The following is a 27902-nucleotide window of genomic DNA, read 5'->3' on the forward strand; positions in this document are numbered from 1 at the left end:
AACAGCAAACTTGTTTGTGGAGTTGTATCTGCACGGTTTATACAACAATAAGGCGTAGTTGTTGTTTTCAAACTGAAAGCGAGAATGAAAAAAGAGTAACTTAATTAATATTTGTATTGTACCAGTTTCAAATAATTTCACTTCACAAAGGGTCATGTACTCCTGTGTTCTTGATATGGTCGTAATGTTGATGTAACGTGCAAGTCTAGGAGGGTTCAGCTGTTGGTCTAATCCTAGTACACTGATGTTCCCTGGGATAACAACGTTGCTGCCAACCAATGCGTTAGTAATAGAAACTTGTAGGCCATTGCTTTGTAGATTATTTGCTAAAAGCGAAAATTGTATTGAAGCATACGTTATTGCGTAGTGCATACATTACCTTACTGTGTATAAAGTTTATTGGCGGATTGGCATCTTGCCTTGAAAATATGTAGCTAAACATAATACAGCCTTTCGTTAGACATAATAAAATACAACTAAAATATTCTTATATTTAATAACATGTTTATTATTTGATTTTTTTTAGATAACCAGTGTCTAGCAGTGCGCCAACATCACCATCGTGTATCGATAAATGTAAACAAATTCTCATGCTACACATATAAAAGTTTATATCGCAACTTGTCCTATCTCATATCCATAACTTAATAGTTATGTTGCTTCAGATAATATACAACGTTTTTCGAATAAAGACCGCTAATGTTTGTTCAATTATGTGGCTGATACAAGACGAGCATCAAATGGTGTTTTTTTTCGTTTGTTGAGCTGTTCACAATCTATCCTTGGGAAAGTCGCTCCTCTGGTTCTTGATAAAGCTACTTAATGTTATAAGTTATTGTAATAAATTGTTAAGAGCGTTGAATAGATCGAAACTTTATACGTCTAGTTGTCTCTCACAAAAAAAAATATTTGTGCTAGATTAACTCGTTTACCTCTTCTCTCAACTTGAATGCTTCCAATCAGGTGTTCGCCGCCTAAATCGAGTGACCACCACGGGTTCAATCCATCTGTAACACTACAGGCTTGGCACAGTTGTGTATCGTTTATACCAGGATATTCGACGCCATTCAATGCTTTATCGGCCGTGCAATCGGTGTTATACACTGAGGATTGGGTTGGAAAACCAGTCACTGTATGTAAGGACGTCTAGAATTATTTACGTGTCACCTAATGCATAATGTGAATTATTTATGCGTTTTGATCCATTTAAGAATTTCAAAAGTAGCATTCACCATTTAAGTGTGGTTGTTATAATTTTTAAATTTTTGTGAAACAATCAAAATAATCCTTATTCCATTTTGATTTCGAGCTCTCTAGCACTGAATTTAATCAAGCTCAACAATTTATCTTTGCCGATAAAGTCATCATTTGACCTTTTTCTAAATCAATCAGTGGAAGTATTAAATAAGTAGTGTGGATAACGATTAATCAATGAGCAATCAGTTAGACGAGGCCTTAATTTATTAACTACCACATCAGGTTAAACGGCACGACAATCTTACTTGTTCTCTCCACGAACGACCAGTTTTACTCATGATTTGCACCATTACATTGAAGACTTTAATGAAATTATGGAATATGATTTAGATAGTTGATATTGCAGATCGCATTAAGATTGTATCATCAAATTACATTATACGCAATTAGTTTATTTAATGAAATAACATATTTACTTACAATATTCCGGTCCATACACTTTCACATTGCATATGGTCATAACACCATCACTTTGAAGTGTACTTGATAGTCTTATAATTTGTATCAAATTATATGGATACAAATCCACGGAAAGGACTGTATTATTTTTGGAGGACCATGTAATACTTTCCCCGTTGTGTATTGCTAAAACAACATTGTCAAACTGGCTACCTGAAATAGAAGGAAAGCATTATATATAATAAGCACTTAAACAGCATAGTCTATAAGTAAGCAGTTTATCATTGGCTAGGGAGAAAGGTTCTTGGACAGAACTAACCTGAACCTGAGGCTGATTATTTACCTGTATACTTCCGTATTCATGATTCAAAAATGAAATAGTATGGTCTTGTAACAAAAGATAGCACAATATCAACAGTTTTTAGTTGTTGTCTTCTAAATAAAAAAACACGCTTGTATGATTGCATATAGCCTGAGGAATTTATGTTACCTCTGGAATCAGATTTATCTAGTTTAACAACAATTTCCTTACACTGTTTTAGCAGGAAATCTTCAATATTTGTGGAAATGAACAATGATATAAGTATGTGATTTTAGGGATGATATGAAGGACGTGACATAAGGATGAAAAGCGCATTAATATCAATACGAGAAACACATGCTTATATTTACAAAAGTTGGGATAAAATATCTAAAGAAAGTAGAATACACATCTTAAAGAAGGTAAAAACATTATTCAAAAATCAGTAGTCAAAGCTTAAAAAAAAGAACTAACAAGGGCACAAAGGACAATAAACTAACTACACAAAAACCACATACAAAGATACAAACACCACAAACAGACCGCATACGCATCAAACTAGTTCTACCGATCAATGATACTATTACCTTACCTAGTTAATACGGCTATAATCGCACACTTCTCCCAATAGTAATAAACAATGTATTAAAACATCGAATATCTTATAATATGTGTATGCAAAAATATTCAGTGCATAATGTGTTCATTCCCAGATAAACCACGACATTCCAACACCTAAATTTTAAATATTAACTTTTTTTTTCAGTTTCTTAGATAAGCATACACTTATTAACTTACATTCAATACTATGATGAATGTAACATATTCATGATAAGGCTATAAAAAGACATATGTTTGTGATTGGTCAACTGGCGTTTTACTGGGGTAAACTGGACATAGTTGTAATAATATAAATGGAGATGTTTAGAAAACAAACGATTCTGTAGTAGGTTTAACGTGAAACATTAGTTGTATCTGTTGTAAGTAATGAGAGAAAATTTAAATAGTAAAATTTTACAATTGTGACTCATCAAAACATGCAGTCAGTGCATGGCTAATCGTAAAGTAACTGCACAAAACGCACACTGACTAAATATGTCCATAAGCCGACAAACCCTAGTACTGAAACTTTTACTCTCGAAATAAGTCCTAGAGGTTCGTTTTTTTTATGTTCTTGTTTGAATATAAGATTTCATAACATGAAGGGATAAATCTGTTCTTGGCTAAAAACAGTTGGTTTACGAAATAAAATAATACACTATTTACCAGTTGTTTGGTCAAGACGTCCAAGAACAACTACGCGGCTGACGGAATATGTTTGCCTTAGGTCTATATCGATATGACCTGGTGTTATAATTGCAGCACAACACTGGCACAAGTCAGCGTTACTTTGACTGTAGTTAGAGAGAATTCTGTCTGCGGACCAATTGCTGTAATGGCTTGAGCTTGTAATTTGGGGCGATATGCCAGGCTGTTGAAGAAGATCACGATCTACAATCGATGAGTAATAATGAAAACTTTTGGCATATGTAAAGTTGTGTAATTCAACAACAAACTAATAAGAACACTTATATCAGCTGGTTCGTTTACTATATTTTTGTTATGACATAACGTGTATAGAGTACAAAATTTATTGTTACAATTCCTACCTGACAAAACGACCTTGGAACTAAACCAAATCAACACTAGTATTTTTGTCTTCATCCTTACCGATGCAAAATGAGTAAAAGTGATCATTTTTAGCTGAAAAGGAAAACGAAAGATAAATAAACATAACTTTCGGGATCCCGTCCTTTTCTTTGTTTCCAGAGTCTTCTATTTGAAATTTTGTTTTTAATGGTTGTTTTATCTCTAAATTATACAAGGTTAATTTACATTAAGTCGACATTTATGATATCTTTATCAATTGATATGTTTCTTCTTTTGACATACTTTTCAATGATCATTTTAAAATGAAGTTTTATCAGGACAAATCTATAATTTTTGTCCGCACTGATATCTTTCGGGTAGCAAGTTTATATGCATCGTTCACGAGGCCTAATTCTTCCATCGTTTTTTTCTTTTCTCCACTATATAAATGAACTGGTTCCATTGCTTTTCAAAGCCAGCGTTTTTTTCATCTTTCAACTAGTAATATTTACAAAGTTGTATTTCCCTAGCATGGGGAAAAGGCCTATTAAGAAAACATCATCGTTTGACCCAGATTTAAGTTAACTAAATCTCAATCTTCTAATTTAATTTGCTGCACTAATTTGATACTTCAGGAGTGTCGAATTCAATACGCGATCAGTACGCTAGACCTGTTTTAAGGAAAGAACCTGTGTCATCCGCAGTACTTCTACTTCCAACATAAAAGTAGATCAAGATTTAAAAGATACTCAATAATGAAAAGTACATTGCCCAGCAGTATCTATACCACTAAAAAAGGTAAAACTTATTTTTATGATATATAGCAAAAATCAATCTCGTTATAATGCGCCAACATAAATATATTGATAAAAAAGTTTTAAGAGTGAGGTTTGTGCATATAAACTGGTTTAAACCCCCAGTAAATTTACATTTTACTGACCGTTCCAAGGCGGTACCTAACAATTTTTGATAAACATACCACTTATTTTTATATATATGTTGTATTTATGCACTGTGCTGTTTGAAGAGTTTTGTTCTGTTCTATGTTTCTTGTTTGTGATTTTGTGTTCTATGTCTTTGGCGTTTGGCCATTGCCACTAAACCGGGTTTATGTTTAAACATTTTGCTACTGAACATGTTTCTGTAGCTTTTTGCATAGATATTAATATATATTGAAGGGTCAAGATTTATTTGCAGATTTCCAAAAGGCCCTTGCCCATGTAGACAAGTAAATGAACAATATAGTGTGTACATATGATTCAATGCATACATGTTCCATTACAAAAAATAAAAATAAAATTTTTTAGATATCAAAACTAAAATGTACATCGACTGCACAAGTTAAGTAAACCAAATATTTCATAGTACTATCTATTAATTTTAAAAATGACAATAACTCTATACGTATTTATCAAAGTTTGTAATAAATTCCACTTGTTTCAAATATTGAGATGATAACAAAGCCATTTAATATTCGGTAAATCCATGAAGAGCACAGTACAACATATTATACTTATAAGTATAATATGTTGTATTGTGCTCTCTCTCTATATATATATATATATATGATGTTCTTGCATTACCGTGAACAAATATACCAAGAAACGAGACATAATTGACACAAATAATTACCGATTTCGATTTATATCAATCAATACACATGATCAGAATCAATAATGGCTTGCTTCTGATTCCCCAATTTAATTTTAAGCACATTTGTCAAATCTGCCATCTCACTGGACTAATTATATTTCGAACACGAAACATATTTAGCGAAAAAAAAATGTATCATATACCATCCATACTAAGCACAACTATCTTAGATTTGTTTAAATATGTATCTGCCAAATAATATTCACAACAAGAACGATATACACAGTCTTCTCTTAATTACACAGTAATTTCGTACAGATATTTGCATATCTTTATTTTATACGAAATGAAAATACGCTTACCTCAATATTTTATTGTTCTTAATCCTCATTCTGAACACAACACAATTATATAAACAAGGAAGCTTTCAACCTATTTCTATCAGTTAAAATACCTTAACGTTATCAAAAGTCAAACAAACAAAAGATAGTAACATGTACACATGATAGAGCGGACCAACCTGTCACAATCCTGCCTGTTAAATAATTATCTTACTTAGTTTTTATATTTCATCAACCATTTTAAACTCTCCTTATTAAACGAGGCATGCACAAAACGATTGTAATTGATTTTGAGAAACATGATAATTGTGTTTGGTTAAATATATTGGTTGAAATAATGTTGTATGAAAGATTCGATAAAAGAAATAATGCAGACCCAGCTAATTATTACCGTAATAAAACGTAACCCAAAAGGCCTTGCTATAAGGTACAAGGCCTAGGGCCAACAAACACTTCTAAAAGAGTAACAATATACAAAACAACACAGATATACATCTAATGCTTCAATTTATATCATAACACATTTAGAGGTGACCGCTTTGAAACGGACTCACATATCTATCTTTTATACATTCATGATTCAATTGAACAGTTGTGCTATCATTTACATATGATTTTATAATTAATTATATATGCATAATCGGAGGCAGCATAAAATGAAGACAAGTGTGTGCTATCGGTTAACTCGTTTGACATAAAGGGACTGTACAACAGATTGGCACCAAAAAAGTTTTTTTTCTGTAACGAATCTCAGGACAATTATTTAATAAAATGTTTTACTTTTTGATATCATAATTGTAAAAAAATATACCAAAATGTAAAAAAAAAATTGAGCCGGAGACCGGATTCGAACCGGTATCGCCAAAATTGCAAAGCAGTGTTGTATCCACTGTGCTACGAAGGCTTACCCTAAACAGTTGGAATATTTAACTACATACCTAACTTGATAATATCACGTGATAACATCGACTAGCATCACGCATAAGGGACGAATACTACTAGGTAGACATACCTAGTAACCTTTTTAATGGAAAAATACGAAAAAACGGCGAAAAATAAATTATTTGTAAACTATGTGGTACTTCAGTTAGTAAGTTTCAATGCATTGTACACATCGATATTAAGTTTATGTCAGTTTTCGACAATTTTTTTTTCGCTTTTTCATCATAAAATCATTAAAGCAAACAGAATAACATATGATTTTGGTTTTGATAAAAAAGATAAACCTTTATAAAAACAAAACAAAATTGATAGCTACGTAGCAAAACATTATTCAGTTGAAAAGCGGCAACACATCACTGGTATTTGTTTTATTTATTTTGATCGTAAAAGGTTCTCGCTCTTGTTTTTGTAGGACATTTTCACGCTTTATGTGATGAGGTTTAAATAATTCACCTGATGCAAATACATATTATGAGTGGACGCCAGAATACATTTTGAGTACAGTATAACAGAGGTCGGGAAAACCGAAGCATATTGTTAAAATGTGCTTATTAGGGGTTAGGTTTTCTCCGCAAAATTTGGTGATTATATTTATTTGTAAATGGTGTATTTTTGTGTTTTGCATTCATATCTGTACTTAAACATTGGTAAAATAATGTTTATTTGGAAAATGTATTGGTGTATATAACACTACTGGACTAAGACGATTGGAGCGGACCCATCCCCTCCCCTTCTCCCAAATACGTTAGTGCTTTGTATAAACTCAAATATGCTTCAACATTGACACAAGTAATATGTAAAAAAAACATGAAATATTTTACCGATTGAAACTTTTATCAGTCAATTATCACGCACTCATTTGCACATTTAGGCGTTTGAGATTATATGTTATAAATCACGCTTTGCTTGCCTTCAACTCCAACATATTGCTTTTTTAAAGTTCTTCATCAAATGGAATATTAAGTGTTTACTTAATCAGAAGTGGACTTCTAAACTTAGCGTATTTTTATTTTCAAATTTCAACAAGTAATGAAACGGGTGTCATGTATGACATGTTCTACACTGGATTGTTTTTCATAGTACATACCACAGGCGATTGATTTTGGCGCTAGCAATTTGAACATTGTCCATAAAAGCTGCTGGAAAACCTCATCAGCCAAAACGTTATCAAGATCTTAAAGGAAGGAAGGAACAAGATCAAGAAGGTGACCATATTAAGACAGTGTATCAAACTGGTATTGCTATTTTGCTTCAAGAATTTAAGTGGCGCCATTTTCTTCTAACCATTCTACTTGTTGTATCACACCTCGTGAAGCTATACATGGCTGTTAAAACTTAACAACTGTCTTCCCTTTTTTGTTTTTAGCCATCTCAGTAACATTCAAAAGACGTAGCTTGTTACCTACTGAAATATCAAATATGATCCGGAATACTTCGTGTGCATCACTAGGATAATGGTTGCCGTACACCTTACAATGACATTGTTTGTGTCTGACTAATGACAAAAACAAAGCTGTTTCGGGATTTATTTCAACATCGACATCGTAAAGACTGGTGAGACTGTAACACATTTCGCCAAGGACATAGTAGATACAACGGTCGTCTTTAGTAAATGTGTCAGTTAACAATTGATCGAAAAGTATGCGTAGCAGTTCGGTTTTGTTATCGTTGCCCATAAAAGTCTATTAGTCCGTTAGGACCTGATATGAAGAATGTTGGCGTATACCTGTTTCTTTTGCGTTCAAATGAATTAATTGAATCGCAGTAATAGGCGCAGAAGTGTTGCATTGCCGTCTGATATGTGTGCAGCATTCTCACTTGGGTGAGCTGTTGTTAGATCAATTTTTGCTGTCTTAGTACCGAGTAATTGTAACGTATGTTATATTACTGGTTTCAAATTAGAAAACAACAACAACAACAGAATATGAAGTGTGCATGACAACATTGTTTAATTTCAGACTATTTTTTTACCAGCATGAATCGTTATTGGGCTAACTATAACTAGATGTAACGTAAATTATACCCGCGTTTTCCACACAGTAATACGAAAGTTTAGGGGTATATTGATCAATCGTCTTAAACCTATTCAAAATATTGCATACCTCTTTTACAAAGCAATATGACATGACTTTAATTGTTTTAGAACTTTGTATTACATATTTTTCTTTAAACAAAACATTGTTTTTGTGTTAAATTTTATAAGTAACGAAATATACACACATTCGTGCGGTTTGAGTTATGAGAAAAACCTTCCAAAAAATTAACAACGATGATTTACTATCCTTTCTCCTCTTAAACGCTCATAATAAAACATGTAATAAATAATAGCGAGAAAAATATAAAAAACAAACCTATAGGTAGCGTAGTACTAATGTCCGTTACTCACTTACGCACCCTCCTTCAGAGAATAAACATTAACTTTTATTATTTCGTAGCGTTTTGCTTAAGCTTTGAGAAAACATAACCTTTAAAATTACTCCTTGGGGGAGCAGTGTCAATTGGCAGCTCAATGTCTGCATATATCTTAATATAATATCAAGCCTCAACTTGATAACTAGTACACATAACTTTATCATAATACAAGAAGACATATCTTACGTACTCTACATTAAAAATCAATAAATCAGTTTTAATTTCATTTTGGGGTCACAAATTTGAACGGTCACATAGAACACTGGGCAATTAACTTTGGATTTGACAAGTGCGACTGCCTTTAATCGACCATATATTCACTTCTGATTCAAGACAACACGGCCACAAGCGGAGTACACCACCGAACGACATTGACAGTATAAACAAGCATAATTTTATATATGAATACTATATTATTTATTTGCTATTATAAAATCAAGTTTATAAAATGCACAGAACAATGTTAAGAGAACTATCATATGCTTTCTCATAATTTATTACTAATAAAACAAATCAATGGTAGCTTATGTTTTGTCATGCTGCATTTTAGTTCTGTACACGACACGAACGAGTATAATTAAGTGTCTGGATACAGCTTGTGGGCATTAAACATCAGGCGCTCTGTTATAATGTATCACGGTGTGACCATTTTATACAAATGTTTTGAATAGTATATCCTTCCAAACGTGGTCGTAAATAAAAGCTCCCCCGAGTTAATGTTTTGAACGAATGTTGATGACCTCGCTGTTCTCTTACTTCTATTATGAAACTATGAGATTGAGATAAGTTGCCATTTTTAAATAAAAAGCCGTCGTATGTGTTTCGTAAGTACAAAACAAAGCAACGTTATTAAACAAAGTTTAAACGATATATGACCGAATCGAACAAGGGAGAAAGACTGTGTATAAATCACTCAACGTTTGGCAGCTTCGGCACTTAAAACGTAAGAATAAACATTGATAACACTTATAAATCCGTCCTTGACAATCTTAAGTGAAAGCAAATATGCTTTAAATATCCTTATTCTATTTTGTTTTGTATCAACATTCATGGAGAGATAAACTTGAATAACATAACAAATTCAATCCGTGCCGCTGGTTCCGAAAAAGAGATTTAAACTGTATTTCAATCAGATGTTTTTTTATTGCCACCCGCCGGAAGGATATATATTTTGCGTTGTCCGTTTGTCTGTTCGAAACATTTTTATCTGACTACTGAGCAGAAATCAATCAAACTTAATGGCAAGTGTGTTTAGCGATAATGCGCAAGTGTACGCGAAACATTTGTCTGTATCTGGTCAATAACACAAGAGTCATTGCCATTCAATTAATTAAAAAAATCCTAAATAAGGTATTTCCGGAACAATTACTATGTAGCTAAGAAAACGTATATGCATTTTGTTTTTCAATTGTTGCTTATGAATCATTTTCTAAGTAACATAACACTTATTGCTCTTCGATTAATTTAAACAAGTGTGTCCATCCAGAGACGGAAGAGACGGAAAATAATGAAACGTATGTAGAGTCTGTATAACTTTAGGGTGTACGCGCATTGATGTACAAATCGGATTGACTCATACGAGTAAGGGTTATTACCATTGTATTAATGTGAGACAATTATTTTGCACCATTTATGTGTTACCTGCTTTGGTGAAATTTCCACTTAATCAACGCTAGAGAACGTTAAGTTGAGATTGGGTCAATACCATGAGAGTTGTTGCCCTTTGATTAATAAAATCATTATAATAATACTTCTATTTCTACTTTTAGGGTAAATACTATAATTTTGGCAGAAAACAAAATTCCGAAACAATCCGCCCATCTAACACAGCCCAATGTCCCCTTAAACTGATGCCATAAACAGCAGACCGTAATAATCAAATGCTCATTGATCTAGTAAGCACAATCAACGATAGTCTTTCAGTGATTTTAAACAGCTGTTCTAAATTGACAAATATAGAATCAAATGAATGAGCAGAGAGATTACAACACTCAAAGAATGTCAGTATGATTTTACCCTAAAACTTTCTGACATGGCAAAATATATGAACTTCATCGCAGATGAAACCTATGATCACAAATCCACGGTTAAAATATTGCAATGTGAAGAATACAAATAATGCAGGGAAAACTGTGAAATTGTCTGAGAAACTTTATCACTTATAAACTACAAACTGGCCCTGAAGTGAATGTAAGCAAATTTGATTTGTCAAACACACTTCCAAAATGTACATCGCGTTGTAGAACCGAACTAAACTAAACTTATTCTAAACGTCCGATACTGAGGATTTGTTAAAGTTCAACGATAGAGATCTAATTGAAGAAGCAGGGGTCAAACAAATATTTTCCATATGATGCTGATCAAAAGAGGAAGCAGCTCCTCCCTGTGATACATATACTGAAAGGGAAACGCTACAAATGTTATAATGGTGCAGATCGCCTCTATGTTAATGGCAAATTCTACTAGGTAAATAATATTCATTTGCATCTGTACGAGGGCATCCCCACCCGCACGACAAAGCGACGGATTTTCCTAACCTGCTGCACCACAATATGACCGCGGACTATCTCGACAAAGAACCTTGTTCGAAAGATCTATGAGACCTTTGGACGTCAAAACACCGAATAGATACGGACCCCATTCGTAGACGTAGTGACAGTCAGTTAAATAAACACAAAACAACTCTCATTGAGAAGGTCGGTGTTAAACGCGTCTGTGACAATGCGAACGATATTGCGATTGTGTTCCCCGCTGAACCTCATTTGGGCGTTGTTTGGTATTCCATTCATATAAAATGTTTCCATGATTACTCAGAGCTGCTAATGAATATTAGACTCCGCCTACTGTCTAATGTTATTCTTATTACTGCTGCAGGTTTTGTACATAGCAGAGTTGTATTTACTATCATGAGATGTATATCGTTATTAAAGTATAAAACATTGAATTGTGTTTATATACACTGACCACCCAATTTCATAACATGGTGTCAGAAGTAAATTCCACTGCTAGTGAGAATGGACATACTTAGATAAAAAAGCAATATATTCAGTGCTACTGAATATTTTTCTCTGCACACCGAGGTATACTTTCCCGGATTAAAAATGAACAAATTTCATCCGCCGGATAATTTTGACTTTCCATCACCGAATAAATGGGAAGATTGGAGAGACCATTTTCAACGTTATACTAAATTGCACAAAGAAAAAGAAGAGGTGCGAATTTCATGTTTAATCTACTCTATGTGGAAAGACGCTGAACATTTATTTAAAAGTTTTGTACTTTCGGCAGAGGATCAAAAGAAATTTGATACCGTTTTGGAAAAATTCAACGAACATTTCACACCAAAAAGAACATTATTCATAAAAGAGTAATGTTTCATTCTCGAAAACAAACAAAAGGCGAATTGGTCGAATATTTCATCAGGAGTCTGTCCTAGTTAGCTGAGAGCTGCGAGTTCAACGCTGCCGCAAGATCAGAACAAATCCGTAATGGCATAGTGGTCGGAATTCTCGACAAACAGTTGTCAGAGAAAATGCAGTAGAATGCGATCTAACATTGGAAAAGCCGTCTCTATGGCAAGACAGAGCGAACTGGTAAAGGGACAGGTTCGAGCACAATCGACGGGACCTGCCGAATTGGATGAGCTTTAAGGAGCCAAATTTAAGTCTGGTGGCGGGCGTGGCCAGCCTAAATCCAAACAATGTTATCGACGTCAACGACATTATGAAGCTTTCACAATACCACAGTGTTCTTGGTGTAACCGTAGGCACGGTTCGTCGGGAAAATGCCCAGCGGAGTCCAAGAAATGCCGGAAGTGTGGGAAATTAAATCATTTTGCAGTGTGCTGCAAAAGTGTTAGTGAATTACACTTAGTATCAAATATGGATTACACAAGCGACAACGACAATAGCAACGAAAACAATGATCAAAACAGTGAGTACTACTTAGGTCCCAATAACTGTGACACGCACGAAGAAGATTCGTGGAAAATCAAATTGACAATTTGTAATTCAAATATTGTATTTAAAATTGATACAGGGGCAGACGCTACAGTCATTTCTGAGTCCACATTCAAATCTTTGAAAAAGCGCCCAGCGCTTAAGCCTTCATCTTCAGTGCTTCGTGGTTCTGGTGGTCAAATTGTTTGTAAGGGTCACTTCATTGCTGATACGTACAGAGATGGTAAAAAGTTTCTGTTTCGCGTGTTAGTGGTCGCAGGAAACGATCAAAATAGTCTACTAAGTAGAGGAGCCGCGAAGGCTATGAATTAAGTACAGCGTTTAGGTGAAATTTCACAAAGCTTATTTGGAACCGCGGGTACCATGAAATGCGAGCCTGTTAGAATAGAGCTGAAACCAGATGCACAGCCGTATAGTGTGAATACAGCGCGCCGCGTACCATTTCCACTATTGCCGAAGTGTGAAAAAGCACTAAATGACATGCTAAATGACGGTGTCATAGAGAAAGTAACGAAACCGACAGACTGGTGTGCACCGATGGTACCAGTAGTTAAGCCGAATGGAAATGTAAGAATATGTGTAGATCTAAAAAAAAGCTGAACAAATCCATAAAACGCGAACGCTATATGATACCAAATCTTGACAATGTTTAACCGAAACTTGTGAACATGACAATCTTTTCAAAGTTAGATGCAGCGAATGGTTTCTATCAGTTACCGCTTGATGACAATAGCTCGCGATTGACGACATTTATAACGCCATTTGGTCGATATGCGTTCAAACGTGTTCCGTTTGGGATCACGTCAGCTCCTGAAATATTTCAAAGAAAAATGTCTGAGCTTTTAGATGGTCTGCCAGGTGTTGATGCCATTATGGATGACATTGTCGTCTCTGGTAAAGACGTACAGGAGCATGATAGAAATTTGAGTAAAGTCCTGCAAAGGATCGAAAATTCGGGACTAAAATTAAACAAAAACAAATGTTTGTTCAGACAGACCAAAATTGAATAGTTTGGCCATATAATTAGTTTAAACATATTTATTTTACAACGATTGTGAAACAAGTTATTACAACATTATATCAATCACTCTCGTTGGCACGATTTTACGCGAGAGTGTGGTCTTGTGTTGTGGGGGAAACCGGAGAACCCGGAGGAAACCCACTTGTCCGGCTTGGAGACCACAAACCAAACTCACATGCGCCCAGGCCGGGAATCGAACCCGGGTCGCCTAGGTGAGAAGCGAGTGCGCTAACCACTGCGCTAACCGGACAACCATATAATTAGTGATAAAGGGGTCAGTGTTAATCCCAAAAAGGTCCAAGCAGTAAAAGACCTTAGTGCGCCAAACAATATCGCGGAATTGAGAAGCGTGATAGGGATGATTAATTATCTAGGTAGATACACTCCAAATTTGTCTACAGTCATGAGCCCGATGACTGAATTGTTGAAGTCAAAATCTGTTTGGGAATGGGGCGTTCCGCAGGAAAAAGCCTTCCAAACTATTAAAGATTTGTTGACAAACGCGCCGACTTTAGCGTATTATGACAGATCGAAACCTTTAGATGTTAGTGCGGATAGCAGTAGTTACGGATTAGGTGGAATACTGTTCGTTAAAGAAGGTTCGAATCTCAAGCCGGTAGCGTATTGTTCGAGAACGTTGTCTGATGCAGAAAAGAGATATGCGCAAATTGAGAAAGAAATGACCGCCTCGGTATGGGCATGCGAACAGTTTGAAAAATATCTAATAGGGCTGGATTCATTTGTTCTATTGACAGATCACAAACCGCTGATTTCGCTTATTAACAATCAGGACATTGACCAAGCACCTTTAAGATGTCAGAGGCTTCTCATGCGAATGAGAAAGTTTAATCCAATATGCAGTTATATACCGGGCAAAGAAATGGCTGTGTCAGATACCCTTTCTAGGTCTCCATTGAATGAGTTTGATCAGACTTTTGAGAATGAAGTGAATACATATATAGAAATGGTCACTGAAAATATTCCTTTAAGTGACATTCGACTACAGCAAATAAAACAGTCACAACAAAATGATGAAAACATTCAAAATGTTATTACGTACACAAATCATGGATGGCCGGAAAAGGAAAACTTACTTACACAGGTAATAAAGCCGTACTTTCCAGCAAGAAATGATTATTCTGTGGCCAAAGGTTTACTGTTGTACAGGAGTAGAATTGTTGTACCAGACAAATTACACTCAGACATTTTACAAAAATTGCATACAAGTCACATGGGAATTACTAAAAGTAAGAACCTAACTGGCCTGACAGTTTGGTGGCCAGGAATATCCAAAGACATTGTGAAATTAATTCAAAACTGTCAAACTTGCCAAGAAAATAAACCAACACAAGGACGTGAACTATTAAAAACAATGCCTTTGCCTAATGGGCCATGGGAGAAAATTGCCGCAGATATTTGCGAAGTTGACAATAAACAGTTTCTGGTAGTATTATGGATTATTATTCCCGTTATCTTGAGATTGGATACTTACCGAGAGCAACAAGTGATAACGTGGTGGGGAAAATGTCAAACATGTTCTCACCTTGGGCGACGCCACAGAGCTAGTGACCAATAACGGTACACCCTTTACATCTGATTAATTCACACAGTTTATGGAAAAACATAATGTGAAACATTCATTTTCATCCCGAAGATATCCGCAAGGAAATTCTCAAGCCGAAGCTGGGGTAAAATTAGCGAAGGGTATTTTGAGACAATCTGAGCACTTCAAACGTATCGGAACACGCCAACAATAGCAACAGGAATGTTCGCACGTTTCTTCCATGTATGCCGGAAATCACTAGACCAAAATGGCCTAGACGGTCAATTGTTCAAAGAAACGACAAGAAGACAAAACAAACTTACGAACATTTCTACAACAGGAGATATTCTGCACGTGCATTGCCATTATTGAATGAAGGTCAAAAGGTCAGAATAAAACTAGACAATGAGAAGAAATGGGAAAAAGAAGGAACTGTTACGATTCCATTACAAGATAAAAGATCATACGTTGTAGATACAGAAAATGGAACATATACAAGAAATCGAAGGCATTTACAATAAATTCCAAACAGTGATTTTCGTGAGCCTGACAAATCAAACGAAAAACAGAGTGAAAACGGTGTCACTGTTCCTTTTCAACAATCCAGGGAAACTCCGAGTGAACAGAGAGATAAGACACAAACATCTCCAGTAACATATGTAACTCGATCTGGGAGGGAAGTTAAACCACCACAGCGATATGGGAACTATGTTTAATGTTAGAAATAATGGCATTCAGATTAAGTTCAAGAGTCTCAGATAAGACGTTATAATTACTAATTAAGAAATGTTTTGACTGACAGTTTCGTTTATGTTTAGATTAAAACTTCACAAAAGTTATCAGTGCTGTCTCTAATTTGTGAACCTTAGGTTAACAATTAATGGAGGGATATGTTTGGTATTCCATTCATATAAAATGTTACCATGATTACTCAGAGCTGCTAATGAATATTAGACTCCGCCTACTGTCTAATGTTATTCTTATTACTGCTGCAGGTTTTAAACTTTTTGCTACTGAGCATGTTTCTGTAGCTTTTTGCATATATATTGTACATAGCAGAGTTGTGTTTACTATCATGAGATGTATATTGTTATTAAAGTATAAAACATTGAATTGTGTTTATATACACTGACCACCCAATTTCATAACAGGCGTTTTGCATACCAACAAAATGCACGAGAAGATTTAAAGTTAATATCATATTGCCAGGCCGGTAGAATACCCCTTTAGTGATTAAGATCAAATCAATAACACTAATACAAAGCTTCGAATTCTTCCATTAAATGTATGCAAATTAAAATCGAAATTTTATTTCAAGAATTTATGTGAGTTTGACATTATAGGGATACAAAGAACTAAACCTGAACCTTTAACCCTTTCGGCGCCAAAGTCGCATAATTGCGATAACTAGGCTGACCGCCAAAGTCGCATATTTGCGACAAAACGACAGGGTAGTGTTTTCGCTATTTTTACGCTCATATATTATTACAGAGCCGAGTTATTTCTACTTTCGATTCAGAACGAGGCTTTTTCCTGTTACTTTCGCATTTTCAAATAATTGTTCATGTAAAATTGAATTAATTACAGTTTTCTTAAGTGAATTAAAATCGCAGAGCGATCTGGACAATTCAAGATGGCTTCCAGGAAAAGGAAGCGGGCTTATACTTGCAAGGAAGTGCTAAATACGATCTTAAATGACAGTGTGGTATTCCGGACATCGAAATTGGATTCGGATATGTGAAATGAAAGTTCGGATGACGATATTAGTGTGAAAATTGTTTAAATCAGTCATCAAGACCACAAACACCTTCAGGTTAGTTAGAATATGCCTTTTCTGTTATTATTGATATTTTATCCCCATACAAATGTCAAATATACAATAAATAAAGTAATAAGTACTTGGCAGCTAAGTAATTCAATATGATATAAATAAAAGAAGACAAGATTAAAAAAATATATGGATGAAACTTTGCCCAGTACGTTGACAGATTTGCGGTCATTTTTTTGTTGTTGATATCTTCAAATTCGTCTCCTTTTGTTTTGTGGCTGCTTATTTTTATCAAATTCTCAATTTATAATGCAGTTTGATAATTAGATGTATGCATATATTGATTTTTATTTGTTTTATAATTATCAATTATTTATTTAAGACCACGGACAAGAGGTCGTGGACAAGGTAGAGCAATTGGGAGAGGGAAATATTCGAAGAGAAGAAGCATCGGCCAGATTGTGCGGTGTGAAGTGACAGACAGACTCCTGGATGGAGTAGATTATTAATATAATACAAAGTTGTACGGTTTTATCTTTGTATTATTTTGCTACATTTAAAATATGTCGAACAAATAAAAAAAATCCTATTCAAAAGAGATTGGCAGCTCCACAAACATCAATTTCATTGCTAGTGTTCATCAAATTCGAAACAGAATAATACAAGCGCTTAATGACGGTATCACAATTTGGGACATAGTATATATCGGGAACAATGCTGGTAATAGGAATGGTTATAAGCATATTAACGATATACCAATCATAGTGTTCTTGTCAGAAACAATAATTAATTCCCAACATTCCTAATATTTCATTGCATTCATAAGTTAATATACTTCATATAGCTCTGAAATGTGTCATTTCTGTTATGAATGTGTTGTTCGTATTTCTTCAACTCTTTTTAAATCTGTTTATTTCAAAGAAGTGGACATGAAACTATTATACATGGTTTGAGGAATATAATAATTGGGTTTGGTTAAGGATACGAGATTGCATTGTGATGTTTGTAAGATTTTATAAAAATATAAAATTGGTCAAGCTCATACGGTACGTAAAGCACAAACTATGAAGACTCTGTCATTAAGCACATAGTTAAGGCCCCTCATACTCTCAAACAAGAGATACACACTAGTCAACGCAGACAAACCACGCATGCTTCTGAACATAATTTGTATTCAATATAAAGGTCGTGTTAATACCTTAGAACGAAGTTTACATATCAATCGATTTAACATGGCAAATTTAAAGTATGTACATGGCCTCCACTAAATGGTACTTTCAAGTTTATTTCATTACACCTATGTCTTACCGTCATAAGTGTGAAACCGGTTTAAGATTAATGTTCCCATACACTATAAAGCCTTATCCACATTACAAAAGCAAAAGCATTTTGATTCATAACTGATTTTACAAACTTCCATTGAACAAATTCATCTTATTTACAACTCATTGACATTCATATGGTGACATAAATTCGATATATGTGATCATATTTTATCTCTAGGTCACCAATAACTAAATCATTCCAATGACTAATTTATATCGTTGTCACGACTTACTAAACTCGTTCCGACGACTCTGTTATATCGTTGCCACGAATTACAATCACGTTTCAACGACTCTGTTATCTTGTTGCTACGACTTACAATCTCGTTCTGACGACATAGTTATCTTTACGTCGAAGCCATGACGTATTAAGTCGTGGGAAAAATGAGTTAGTCATGGCTGCAACATTACTAAGACTTGTCTTCGAGATAACTCAGCCGTCGTTACGAGATACAAATGTTGCTAGTCGTGGTAACAGCATTTTAATCGTGGGAAGATGTAGGAATTCATTCAGTCAGCAATTATGTCATTTAAACTGTTATTAACTATTGCATGAATTTTATTGTTTAAGGTAATAGTAATCGTATTTGTTTTATTCGATTATGAAATTTTATGCAATCCTAGTAATTTAATTAAAGACTTTACTATATCATATGAATAAAGACGTTTCAACAGACTATAATTAAAATGCATACATGTAATAAAAGTGAGAAATACGATGAGCTTCAGTTGTTCAAAAACGAATGGTAATATTAAGGAATAAGCTCTGTAGCAAATATAGCCATGATCCAATTTCGAAGCGTAGGAAGCAAGTCCAGTGAACACTTATAGAGAAACTAAACAACAACCATAAAATATTGTATAGTCCTACAGCTGCATCAAAACTTTTTTTAAGTCTCTTATCACGAGCAATCCCATGAATCAAAGGACGCCACTCATTTCAATATTAGCATATCTTCTGTCATCGGCAGCAATACTTCCTACAGAAAACAGTGATTTCAGAAATGTTAAATTAATGTTGCATATCTACAAAATAACTCAATAATAAATTTACGACAATTTATATACTTTCACAATGTCACTTTATCAAAATAACCAAATCGAAAAATTTGCTTCAAATTGATGAATATAAAACATTATAGAAGCAATCGTAACGTTATGAAGATGTTTAAGTTACCACAGCGCTTAGAAAAAACAATTTTGATAATAATTTTAATTACGATAAAAAAAACCCCAATTCTTTTTCAACATACGTTCGTTAATGTCAAGAGTGTCGTAATCCCCAGATACTGATGAAGGACCTGGCGTAGTATAAGGATGTTTGTCAGTGGTGAATTTGTTTTTCCTATTACACAAAAATAACATTATGGTGAAATCATACAGCATAAATATTACAACAACATGCCATCAATCCATAATTAGATAACTACATAAACCTTGACGGTTATTACAACATATATGTTATAGTTTATAAAAAAAGTTAAAAACCCATTTCAAATTGATTTCAATTTACCTTTGTCTTGATTTCCTTCTTCTACAATATATAATGACGCCAACAATATTCACAGAAAACGAGATAATTGCAAAAGTTGATGAAACTGCAGCAATTATTTTCGAAGTAACGTCTGTTTCGACAACTTTATTTTGCTCTTCATCTGAAAACAGTTGAAAATACAAAAAAAACACACAGAAGAACACTACTGTAGTTTAAAGATTTGTAGGTTACTCTGAACCACATTGGCATTAATATATACATCATTTTGTGAAGATAAGCAAACCTGCATAGATCCCCATATCAGACTTTTTGACGGCTGTGATTCGACAATATTAATAACAATATTGAATTAATGATAAAAAATATGTTTAAGGGTCGTGTTAAAAATATGTTGTGCTTTGATATATATTCCGTTAAACGAGCGCAACGTTAGAATTCTGACTTAAAGTTTCAATTGTAATAGTGTACAAGATTATTTCACGCACGGTTTGTACTCTCCATCTGTTCCGAGCATGTGTCACCAATCCAACCATTGTAGCAAGGATAAACCCCACAATATCCGTCCACGTTCTCACATTCTTCACAATGACATGTGCTGTTACAATTATACCCAAAGTTATGTTTATCGCACTCTGAAATAATTGGTTATTCTATAATATATTATTACTCCAGTACTAAACGTTGAGCTAAAGCTAACATGTAATAAAAATAAGTTATTTATCGATATCAAGCGTTTTAATCGTTCATATATAGAAGCAGTAAACACATTTGAACACGTTCGAAACTGGGACTGGAGTAGCTCAATGAAGGCACATATGTCCCGGGCCTGCACATGACTTTAAAGAAGGGTATTTTTCACAAGTCCAAAATGCATTTTAAGCTGAAGTGTTGGGTGCTCTATGCTTCAGGTAAGAATAAAAGCCTTTCTTTTTAAAAAATGCACGTACGTGCACCCTAAATGATAATAATCGCGCGGAAGAGAACCCCCGAGCCCCCCCCCCCCCCAGCAAAGCTCCAAACCAATGAAAATATCAAACAATAACATAGAACATCTAATATTACGTTACTACAACCACTCTATGCTCGCCCTTTTGACAATAAAGTCCAAAGTGACCCTTTTCACAACCATCAATGCAATTTCCGTTTATATGATTACAGATAGCTCTATTTCTGCAGAATCCACAGGTAAAATTGCAACCTTCACCAAATGTTCCACCAGCACAGGCTGCGATAATAGAATCGGCAAAAATAAATGATTTTTATACTAATAGTATACTCCTTTTTGAACGGCAGATCATTTTACGCTTAGCACATATTTAAAACTATATAATTACACAAAACAACATAATATAAGGGAATTTGAAGTTTCAGAGTATAATTTATGTTTGGTGCATGGTACACGAGTCCTAAGACATATTTTAAAACAAAATTATCCCCACCAAAGATGCCTGTATCAAGGAACAATGATTGAGCAATGAGCAACCTGCTTATCTGTTTGACAATTGTCATCCTGATTGAAGTCATAGCCTGGCAAACAACCATTTATGCAAACACCCGTTGTAAATGTACAGGGTTCTTTGTTCCAACAATTCACACTGCAACTGTTCTGGCATTCATTGCCATATCTACCAGCCGGACATTCTTTAAATAGAAATATATTATATTTGGGCGTGTCTACCTTTTGTACAAAAATTACAAAACTGTTGCAGGTATAGGTGCCGTTATAATGACTTATTGTGATTTTGTGTCTTTTTTATTTAGCGTTTGTTACCCTAAACGTAGATCAGTACTGCCAGTCTTGCATGTGGAAGAAAAAACTTCCTCCTACATATTTTTATTGCGGCGGGAGGTTAACCCCCTTTGCAATGCCGTCATTGCGCAAAGTACACTTATTTTGAAGCATACACCAATATCTCTGACTGTACCATATGAGGTTGCATACATATAACTATATACTGTACTCATCAACTAGCGACACAATTCGCTTCTGGAAATAACTATGCATATAAGTTGTATCATATTATTTGCATATTTTACGATCCTCAATATTGCATTTTATGACTTGAATTGTATGTACTAAAATGCTCGATTCATGGGTCATATTCGAACATATATGGATTTTATATTGATACTGAGTAAATGTTCTTCTCTTCTATGTTTTTTGAAAATAAAGTTGTCTAAGTTGACATTTCGTGTCTGACAAAACGGTCCATGAGCAGGGACTTAAGGATCATGTGTAGTTTTAAATAAAACACACTATTGACATAACGAACATGACTTATCACATTTGTATAATGGCTCCGAAGGCCGGAAAATAGGCATATGTGGTCAAAGAAGCCATAATACGTTTAAAACTTTAGATCACTGTTCTTTTATCATTAGGATTTGGCAATGTAAACTGCACATGCCTGTATGATGGTACAGTATGTATGACCATGATATAGTGTTGTTATGGATACGCTAAGTAATATAGTAATGTTACGACAATAGGAAACCGCCCCTGAAATGCCCAAAATGTTTCGACAGTATTTATTGCCCATGATCTACCGCACTTATGGAAACATTTCGAGATTGTTTATCAGTTGGCTCTCACTACTAAAACAGGGTTGATCCTTGTAGGATAAATTGTAGCATTCAATGGTTATGATATAGCCACCAGAAACGAAGGAACTAAAAAAGCCGTATTCTTTGTTTTTTATTGATCTTGATATAGGCCCGACAGACACACAACGTACACATCATGCAAATTCAAATCTCTAGTAATAAATGCTGAGATGACCGCCTTCGGTGAGTCAGCAAAACAGTTCACAGTTGGGATTAAAACTACATGTAGTTTAAAACATTATACTTGTCCCAATGCAATGCTTTTTATGCGAGTTAGTAGACAGTCAATTATGTAAATCAGTTCTGGGACTCTCTCATGTTTTTGTAAAACGCACTGGAACCCTTCAGCAAATGTTGATATTTGCGCAAATATTATTTTGGGGTACAACTGTATCATTTGAGTCATCGCTGATGGTAAATGAATCACGGCCACGATGTTGGTTTTTTGGTTTATTGACATTATAACGTGTTGTTATCAGTTTAAAAAGGAAACAATATGCATCACATATGTATTAAGTCCGTGTCGTGGAGAAGGCGTCGGTTTTAATTTATTTTACCTGATTCGCAACCCACCAATTTTGCTCCAATTGTGATGCAATAGAGTAAAACAATTTTTAGATAAGTGTTCAGATTTTGGTCCAAAAGCATGTACGAGTCCCTTTATACAGCCCCCATTCAATATGTTGTACTTCTTGGATGATTGGTAATCTTATATTTTTAGGTATCATTTGACAGGTATTGTTGTTCAAAAAATAAAATGTAAAAAGAAAAAACAGCAGCAAGCTTTTATGGCATTTGAAACATAATAATTAATTTTACGTTTGATTTCAGTCCAAATAAAGATAATTCTACTAACTACAATCACCTTATGTAAAATGTAGGTTAAAACATTTATCTAACATATATAAGAAGTTGGCAAACAATTATCTCTCAAATGATACCAAAGTTGCTTGGATTACCACTAACCAGGCATTAAGATCGAACAGCATGATTAATGACGCTATCAGAGAGAAAGTTTGTTAATTGGTTATTTGTTACTAACCTATATTGCAACTAGGTGTTTGCCATCCAGGTGCACACAGCTCATTCGGGCAAAATCCTGTATCGATGTCACATGCTTGATTCATATAGCAATTACATCGCTCTTTGCAGTTTTCCCCATATTCGCCATGGTAACAGGCTATTCATAAAATATTCGAAAAATATGCTTATACATCGTTTGTATAACGGTGCGAAAGTATTTTTCCCTTCTTTATTTCAATAGAAAAAGGGACATGCTAAGCACTGTAGCCGCTAGTCATGTACTATTATATAAACATTTGATATGTACATAAATACAAATACATGGTACAATATTTTCTGACATTTTCTGATGTTAATCAAAGTTTTGCACTATTTGTGAAACTAACTTACATATGTTACAAGCTACCCCTTTCCATCCAGCAGAACAAATTGGAGTTGAACATTTACCAGTAACACTATCACAAGTCTGGCTATCTTTGCAATGACATTTGTTAACACACATGTCTCCAAAGTTTCCAACAGGACAATCTACATAGAAAATAAAAAGGGCAATGCAAAATATTTCATTTTCCGTTTTAATCATACTATCAGGTTAAGAAATTTTGATTTGAAGTTCTATTTAAAGCATGATTTTTAGGACTTATGTTCATTATATTTTACATATTTGCACTCCAATTCACCTTTACTTGTCTGTCTTACCAGAAATAATGAAAATAGCTATAAAAGCTATAAATTGGTGGAAATAAAAAAAGGAAAACGCCACCAAAACACACGAATTAAATCATGTTGGATTGAATATTTATTCCATTATTTCCACATACCATTCGAAAACTTTAAAATACACATTTTTTATAATACTTTAAACCTGGATATGCTTTTAAATGTCACAACTCTCTTGTTAGGAGGCAACATATATTTTGGTAGTTTTGGGTAATCCTGGGATGACCTTTAACGGCCAGGGACCACTAAATAAATTCCCTATATATTCTATAGTCAATTGCCATTTTGCACACAAAATTTCACTTATTTCTAGTGCTTCATGACCCCTTACACCAATTTTTGGGGAGCAAGTTTCTTTTGTCTACTTCACATTAAACAACGTGTAAAAAAGTAAAGTGTCTTACAAGAAATAGCATTGGTTGAACGTAACCACTGTGTTTTCGATAAATTGACAAATCCGGTGTAAGAATACAAACAATGCAGTGAAAATGTAAACAACAAAAGTAGACCAAGAAGATCCAGAATGTTCCAGCAAGGTCTGAGATGGTATACATATGCTTCACTGTCATGCCTTAATTAAAATTAAGGCATGTTACAATGAGTAGTCACTACCAAGTTGTTGTAATTTGCCCTTTTGACTAGTTATTGATATCAAATAGAAGACAACTATTTGATATAAAAATGCTGCTTACCTTTGGTGTAAAGTTTCACCTCACATATTACCATAATTGTTGCTCCATATTTGGTTGTAAAGGTAAGATATCTAAAAAGCCTTGGCAACTGAAGATCCAATACGACTCCATTGATATTATCAGATTTAATAATATCTCCTAACTTTGTCCAGTCGCTCAAAATAGCTGCTTCAGTAATCGATATATTGTGGGCATAGACTGTGAGGTTGGAACTTTGTCCTACTCCTGGTATAAAATGCATATATGATGTTTGCCAGGTAATTTTTGTTTGTCATCAAGTCAATCGGGTAAGCAGATCAACGAATCATTTACTGATTGTTGTATCTCAATTTCACCTAATAATAATTTTATGTTGTTCAACTTAAATAATGAAAACAAATATACCTCAGTTATCAGTCATATATGATAAAGTTTTTGGCTGTGTAAAATGACGCTGACGTTCCATTAAGGTATTCTTAAAATTATTACGAGATAGAATAATAAAGGAAAGTACAATTCTTCGCATTTAAACAAATAGTCTTCCCCAAAAGTAAACACACGTATATTCATTTTGTACTATTAAATATAGTTCGATCTTACTCTAGAAAAACAAAATATTATTCTTTTACGCTTATTTTCAAAAAATGCATGAGGATTCAATTATGTTTCTAAACAACCCCTTTTCGAATACCCCTTTGCTACCTTTGAGACGCCGGTTTTGTATTGATTAGAATTGGACTATAACTGTTTCGAGTTTTATAGTTTATGATACATTATCAAACTCATTGTCATACTGATTTATTTTGTTGTTTCGGCATTAAATAAATGCCCATTAACAAACATATTCTGGTCATTTGTTGATTATTTAATAGCTAGGAATATAAGAGTCATAAACAAGCCTAGTATAATACATAAAGCATCGTGGGCATCTCTTTGTTTCCAAACATTACCAGAGACTTTATGATAGTTATATCGTACTTTTTGGTCTCTTAATAATTTACACTAACTCGAAATGGGCCTAATAAATAAAAAATAAAAAACAGATTTCAGAGCAAACATTGTTTGGTAAAAATATTTTTTATACAAAGTTATAATAACTTGGTCACTTGAATAAACGCCTACAAATCAGTTCGTTTGTAATGAATCCACCTGCCACTTTCATTAATACGTTGACGATAAGATGAAACTATACGTATACGAATTCATCAGATTGGATTTTGAAAAATAATCAAATAAGAAAACATGTTAAATGATTAATTGTTGCACAAAATTTTGAATTAATTTGAACAACTGAAGTGGAGAATTAAAGAAGCTATTACCTTTATCCCTTCCATACACTCGAATGTAAGCAACTGCAGTTACTTCATAAAGATCAAGCTGTAGCCAGGGTTGTCCCTGATCAATAGCTACGCTACATCGCTGGCACAACACAGTGTTATTTGAAGAAGCATCCAAAAGAATTTTCCCATCAATAGACCTAGAAGCGTCGCACGTCTCATATTTGTTTGATATTAAAGCCGTTACATTCGTGTATCCGGTTTCGATAATGTTTTTGTCTGTAAAAGATTTACATAAATAAATAAACCGATAACATGTTTATGCCATTAGATTGTTCTTAATACATATAAAATACATATAAAATACAAAATATGTTGACACAGAACCAGAGCACCACTGCACCACTGCAATACCGTCGTTGTATATACAATGCACTTGTAACAAATAAAACTCTCACTTAAAAATGAATAAAGTTATGTTTTTATTTTTTATTTTAAATAGGTTTGTTCCCACTTTCCAGACCGCTAATTTTCTCACTATCACCATCTCTAAGCACTTACCTTCATTATCTATACTGTTCATCAAGAATTGAACAAAACACATAAACATTTACTGCAATATATATATTACCACACTTACATTTCTTTCAGATTTCTTGTTTCATTCTGTTTGAAACAATGCGTTATGTAGAGTGTAACTTTTTTGTTCCATTTGTTTTCAATGCATATATGTAAGTACAAAAAGAGTTTAGAATCGATTGCAAATTGAACCGAAAACAATACTGATGAGTCCTTATTAATGAAATTAATACATTTCTGATAATAATCAGTTGAAACTAAGAAAAACAGGTCGCTTACTGTGAGTCATTGTTTAACATAGTAAAAAAGAGGGTCAGTTTCCTCTGCATTAATAACCCACCTCAAATGGCAAAAGCGCTAGTTAATATACGTTTCATAGATAATAGCAGAGGTGGTCAATTTCTAGTTCTTAATGACTACGTGTACAGCCCGAAAACCATAATACATGGGAGTCGCTACTGGAACTGTGTAAACAAAATCAGCGATGCAAAAGTCATCAGTTGAACGCCACAAATGATGGAAAGCAGCGGCTAAGGAAGCGGGTCTACCGTGAGCTTAAGCGAAGTCTTATCAGCTGCAAACTGGCAAAATGGATACAATAACCTAATATTGATGCTGCATCCCATTAAGTAAAACTAAAGTTAATGTGTATGAATTTGAAACCATTCAGTGTTGTATTGGAGTTAATATATGTATTATATCTATTATATCAGTTTATACAAATATTATAACTATTTCAATATGTGCTAGTTATGTATACTTCTATAATGTGTTATTGTACAGTAATCATATATATATATATGACCAAAAATGTATACAATATTAGTATATCTTGAGTGTACTATGCATTTATATTTTCCTAATTTGATATCAATTCATTTTTATGTCCATATTAAATGTTCACTACTTTCATGTATGTTTATATCAATCATTTAATCCCAATGCTTTGCTGTTCTATAGTATTCTTCATAGTATAGTGCATTCTTGTATTTCCTATTATATGCACTACCGTGAATTGCATATAAAATCAGTTCTATGTTTGT

At 34.0% G+C, this 27902-nt stretch overlaps 1 protein-coding gene across 1 annotated transcript in view; it reads right to left on the minus strand.

The window, feature by feature from the left end:
* The window catches only part of LOC128225866 (multiple epidermal growth factor-like domains protein 10), a 52260-nt gene extending 25397 nt beyond the window's left edge, over positions 1 to 26863 (minus strand). The window contains exons 1-4 of the mRNA XM_052935763.1: positions 26842 to 26863; positions 26323 to 26559; positions 1825 to 1869; positions 123 to 326 (exon numbers count right to left, since the gene is read on the minus strand). Coding sequence (XP_052791723.1) covers positions 123 to 326; positions 1825 to 1869; positions 26323 to 26559; positions 26842 to 26863 — 508 coding nt within the window. The remainder of the gene's footprint in view (positions 1 to 122; positions 327 to 1824; positions 1870 to 26322; positions 26560 to 26841) is intronic.
* Positions 26864 to 27902: the final 1039 nt, after the last annotated feature.

Source organism: Mya arenaria, chromosome 3 (genome assembly GCF_026914265.1).
Source record: "Mya arenaria isolate MELC-2E11 chromosome 3, ASM2691426v1".
NCBI lineage: Eukaryota > Metazoa > Mollusca > Bivalvia > Myida > Myidae > Mya > Mya arenaria.